The sequence below is a fragment of the Vigna unguiculata genome, chromosome 3, assembly GCF_004118075.2.
Source record: "Vigna unguiculata cultivar IT97K-499-35 chromosome 3, ASM411807v1, whole genome shotgun sequence".
Taxonomy (NCBI): Eukaryota; Viridiplantae; Streptophyta; class Magnoliopsida; order Fabales; family Fabaceae; genus Vigna; species Vigna unguiculata.
In genome coordinates, this window is record NC_040281.1 from 16,498,597 (window position 1) to 16,504,020 (window position 5,424).

The window sequence follows — 5,424 nt, forward strand, 5'->3', positions numbered from 1 at the left end:
AACAACGTGAAGGATACGCAAGAGGGTGATGTAGTGGATTCAAAGCAGCTATGAAGAACGAAAAAGAAAGAGTCTGATATTGAAAGAAGGGAGCCCTAATCTAGAAACTCGTGAGTTCGGACCATCTTTGCGATTCCAGGTCTAAGTCCACCGATTCTACTTGAAAACTGAGTTTACTTGCAAGTTAACTCGCAAGGCATGACCATAAATTCATCCAAGTTAAAGAGTCAACTCGCGAGTTTGATAACCATGGACTTAAATCATAATTTTACATGTTTTGGATCAAAACAACAATAAATAGTTAAATTTAAGATATGATATGTAAGTCGTCAAAGGATTGAAAATTTGAAGAACTTATTTGGAATTTTCTTAGCATCAAGAACTAGAGTGACAAAAACAAATAATAAATAAATAAATAAATACAAATATACACCTGATATTTAGACTGTATCTGTCTTCGTTAGGTACAAGGTTGGGGAGAGAAGAGAAACCTGAATACACATATATGTCCAACCATTGAAGATTCACAAGTTTCTAGCTCTAGATATTTTGGATCCATGTCATCTACTAGCAGCTTGCACAAAGCTTAAGAAAGAAGACCGTATCAGGTGCATATCACGCCTCAGCTTCGAAACAAGTGAACAACCTGATAATAATATACTGCTGATAATCAGCCTGTTTTCTGTTAGCTTTAAATATGTAGAAATATATATATGGGAGAAAACTATCTTAGACTTACCTATTTATTAGCAACGAAAAACTCTCCTCAATTACAATCTCCGAGCAAATAAACTGATTTGTTAGATTAAACTAAGAAGTAGTACCTAACACTAATGGTAATGCCGACAGTTATTATCAACATAAAGATTACTTTGGAACTGTATGAACTGTGTAATGGAAGATTTTAAGAGAAAATACATTTTCTCGTAAAACAGAGAAGCTTCCGTACAGGGGCCAATATCTAAAAAAGAGATTTAAGATCACGACTATGGTTGCATGTTAAATTAAATGCAAAGAAAGTATCATACACCTTGCATGTCTAAGTGGTGAAAAGGGCATCCCCCTATGGCTGAACTTTTCTACATCCGCCACTAAAGATTTGCTGCTCTCCGAAAATCGGTGCCTGATTGGGAAGCACTAAGCTTGTGCAATGTTGTAACACAGCTGTAGAAAGAATGCACAGTATCAAAAGGAATAAGACTCTAAGACAACTTGCATCAATCAACTATGTAACTTGATATGGAAATAAATGAAGTATATAGAAGAATAGTGTCCAGTAGCTGTAATTATGAACTTACTAGTTATTATATCAGCCAATTGGTTTCATACCAGGAAAACATCACGTTATGGTTGTCTTGATTATCACACGAGAACATGATTATTGATGTGCAAGTCCCAAAAGCTCAGGATTTACATCATAGAAAATCCACTGTCTTGAGACTAAGATTGCATCAATTATATAATAACACATCAAATTCCTTTCAATGATGCCATTGAACACTCGTATAAAATGAAGGAATCTAGACAGTAAACCACATGCGAAAAACATGCTTTCCCACTCAACTCTGTACAGAAGGAACTGTTATGTCAATAGTCCCGGAAATTAGGCCCCTCCTCATCATATCATCATGAAGTGTCAGAGCTTCATTGATGTCGCCTAGTTCATGATACTTTCTCAATAGATAAATGCAGAGAACTTGATCAGGAATAATACCTTTGCTGAGCATCTCATCTAGGAAGGACTTTGCCTGTTGTACTTGACCATAACGAGAAAACCCCCAAATAAGTGAAGTATAAGCATGCAGGTCTAGCACCATACCTATTTCAACCATTTTATTTCGCAAATTCAAAGCTTCTTCGGGATTTCCATGCTTCATATTCGCATCAATCAAACAAGTGTAAACTAATTTATCTGGACTGATTCCCTTATCGAGCATCTCATTGAACAAATCCTTGGCTTCTTCAACACAATCACTTTTACAGAGACCATCAATCAGTGATGTATAAATCATAATGTTAGGTTGCAAACCCGTTAAAGTCATTTGCTCAAAGTAATTAAGAGCCTGTTGAACTAAACCTTTTTTGCATAAACCATCAATTAGTACACCATATGTTACCACTGTAGTCTTAATACCTAATTCTAGCATCTTCTTGAATAGATTAACAGCCTCTGTGGTTTTCCCAACCTTAAAATATGCATCCATAAGGGTTGTATATATATAACTATTTGCTGTCAGACCATAATCCATCATTTCGAGAATTACAGCCTCAGAATCTTGTATATTATTTTGTTTGCAAAGGCCCCATATTTTAGTTCCATACAACAACACATCTGGTTTGAGGTTTTTCTTGTTCATTTCCTCTAAGATATACATGGCATTATCCATCATAGCGGCCTTGATATATCCATGAAAAAGGGAAGTATAAATCTGCTGATTAAGAGTCCATCCAGCTTTCAACAATGCCCCAAATAATTCTTCTGCTTCTCTCATTCTTCCATCTTCACAAAGACCATCAAGTAATGCAGTGTAGGTGACAATATTTAAGTTAACCCCAGCCTGCTGCATCTCACTTGCCAATTTAAACGCTTCATTGAGATTGCCTATTTTACAATTTGCATCAATCAGAGAGGTATATGTAAACTCATTGGGTCGAAGACCCACCCGTATCATGTCAACAAAAAATTTATTTGCTTCCAGTATCATGCCTGCTTTGCAAAATGCATCAATTAGTGTACTATAAGTCACAACATTTGGCTGCAATTGTCTTTGCTTCATCTCATGCAGATAGTTAAAAGCTTGAGGAATTCTTTCAAATCTACAAAAACAATTAATAAGAGAATTGTATGTTATCACATCTGGTTCACATCCTGCATCTTTCATTTCCTCTAATACAATAACTGCTTTGGTTAATAACCCTACCTTTCCATAACCATCAATGAGAGAATTATAAGTGACAATGTCCGGCACAAGACCTAAACATTTCATTTCTTCAAACAAACTACCTGCAATTTCCAAGTCCCCTTCTCTGGCCAAACAGCCTATCACTGTATTATACGTAAAAACCGAAGGCTCGAGGCCAGCCGCAACCATGTCCTTGAAAAAACTTAATGCCAGATTCCCTTTGTCTGATTTTGAAAGCCTGTGAAGAAGCTCATTACAAGACCTCACTTTTGGTAGAACCTTAAACTTGTTCATCTTCCAAAAGCATTGCCTAGCCTCGTCAAGCATCCTTAAATCCACTAAAACACTGAACAAAGTATCAAACACTCCAAACCCAGGCCTACAAACATTCCTTGTAGACCACAACATATCAAAGAAGTCAACCCCAGGAAACTCCCTCCCCAACAAAATCCATTCCCTAATTACATTTCTGGCATCAAGATAAAACCTCCCACAAAACAAAATGTGACCCAAAACGCAATAAGACTCAGCGGCATGGCGAAACCCGGCTCGAGACCCTGCCTCCTTGAAGAACTTAAGGGCCGATTTTGGGTCCCCTTTCAGCTTCACCAAAACCATAGACACCCAAATGGGTGCCAGTGCCGAATCAAACATGTGGGGACCGTCCTGTTGCAAGAAACTACGCATTGATTCGGAAGCAATGTCATCAAATGAAGATTTAGAGACAAATGGGCATCTCATAACACACAGAAAGCTGGTGAACCAAATCATAGGGCGAGAAAAAATTGAATTTTCAGAGGAGGGGAATGAAGGACTGGAGAAAAGAGGAAAAGGGTTTTGAAGGGACGAGGAATAGAAAGAGCTTACTCGCAGTGAGGCCTTGCCACCAATGTTGCGCACAAAAAGCAACATGTTTAGTGAAAACAACTTCAACTGGATTTTGATCCTTCATATTGGGGATTGATGTTGAAAAAATACGAAGGGTTTCATTGCTAGTATTGATGGAACAAGAATGAATGAAATAACGATATTAGGGTTTATGGGAGATACGGTCATTCGTTCTGTTCTGTTTAGTTTCATAGTCAATTTTATTTTACTTTATTTTTTTCTATAAAATAAACGTGTGAAATTAACTTTGAGTAAATCTCCGTGCTAATACTTTAAATTGTGAGACTATGTTAGTAGTTTTTGGAATTAAAAAATGTCATGATAAAATTGTTATAAAATAAAGCTAATAATAAAAAGAATAGAAAGAATAATAGATAATAAGAGAATAAAGAACCATTTTTTGTCTGTAACTACTGATACAACATATACAATATGTAATTTACGAAGAAACAAATTAATTAGTTAATATAAATATTTACATAAAGAGTAATAAATCATATGAGTATCAATCATATCAATCATAATCATAAGAATAACTATATCAAATCAATGGGCAACATTAATTCATAACATCCCCCTGAATGATGTCCATTGACAAGAGTATGTACCTCATTAAAACCTGACTAGAAGAAACCTTTGGGATAAGAAAACCTAAGGAATAAAAGTACTACATTTTGTATTCTTTAATACAATATTGTTTATCAAATATTTTATTTCTTCCTCCTCTCATGTAAACTTACATCATTAAGGTGACGAAGTCCAAACTTATGAATCATTTGCTCAAAAGTTCTTCTTGGCAAAGACTTTATAAATAGACCTGTCATATTTTCACATTGAATGAATTTTTGGATATCTATATTATCCTTTCAATTGAACAATACACTATTGTCTTCATATATGGTTGTTGATTCTATCTTTGTCAGAGATAGTCACAAGTTTCTTGCACATGTTCAATTATAGACTTTAACTAAACATATTCACAACTTTTCTTGTAATTTTGTATGATTAGACGATGTTACTACTATGGTATGTTTCATATACCATCATGAAACCATTGTGCTACCACATGTGAACAAACATCTTGTTTGTGATCAACCATTGTGACAATATGAGAATATGTAAAATAACATGTATATACATAACCCATTAGGTATGATTCTGAATCATTTGGATAAAATAAGCTCATATTCGTAGTTCCCTTAAAGTAACGAAGTATATGTTTTACTCCAATCCATTTTCTTCTTGTAGTTGAAGAACTATGTCTTGCTTAAAAAATTTACAGCAAATGTAATATTAGGTTGAGTATAATTAGCTAGATACATTAGTGTTTCTATGGCACTAAGATATGGTGCTTCTGGACCAAGAAGATCTTCATTATTTTCTTAAGGTCTAAGAAGAGCATTTATCAACATGTAACGACCTCATAACTATTATAGTGCATAATGAATGTTATTTGTCCATTTAGAATATTTTACGCACCTTAATTATATATGCCTCCTGATGTATAAAAAACACCTTTGTTTAAATACTCAATTTGTAATCTCAAACAAAAAATTTGCCTTTTCAAGATCCTTCATCTCAAATTCTTTTTTTAAGCAATCAATTGTCTTTGTGAGTTCATTAGGAGTTCTAA

At 34.8% G+C, this 5,424-nt stretch overlaps 1 protein-coding gene across 3 annotated transcripts; it reads right to left on the reverse strand.

The window, feature by feature from the left end:
• Positions 1 to 388: 388 nt before the first annotated feature.
• LOC114175256 (putative pentatricopeptide repeat-containing protein At2g02150) lies at positions 389 to 3,959 on the reverse strand. 3 transcript variants are annotated; one of them, XM_028060028.1, is made up of 3 exons: positions 3,771 to 3,959; positions 1,299 to 3,569; positions 389 to 1,164 (listed from the first exon to the last, which is right to left on the reverse strand). In XM_028060028.1, exons 1-2 carry the CDS (start codon positions 3,813 to 3,815, stop codon positions 1,560 to 1,562), a joined length of 2,055 nt encoding a protein of 684 aa, XP_027915829.1. In that variant the 5' UTR covers positions 3,816 to 3,959; the 3' UTR covers positions 389 to 1,164; positions 1,299 to 1,559. The 3 variants fall into 3 exon arrangements, with proteins under 3 accessions (XP_027915829.1, XP_027915828.1, XP_027915827.1); XM_028060027.1 differs by having other exon boundaries at positions 389 to 646; positions 1,031 to 1,164; positions 1,299 to 3,959; XM_028060026.1 differs by having other exon boundaries at positions 1,299 to 3,959.
• Between the last annotated feature and the right edge of the window lie 1,465 nt (positions 3,960 to 5,424).

Excerpts from the sequence above, each read along its gene's own strand:
- LOC114175256 (XM_028060027.1), bottom strand. The coding sequence starts at position 3,815 with ATGTTGCTTTTTGTGCGCAACATTGGTGGCAAGGCCTCACTGCGAGTA.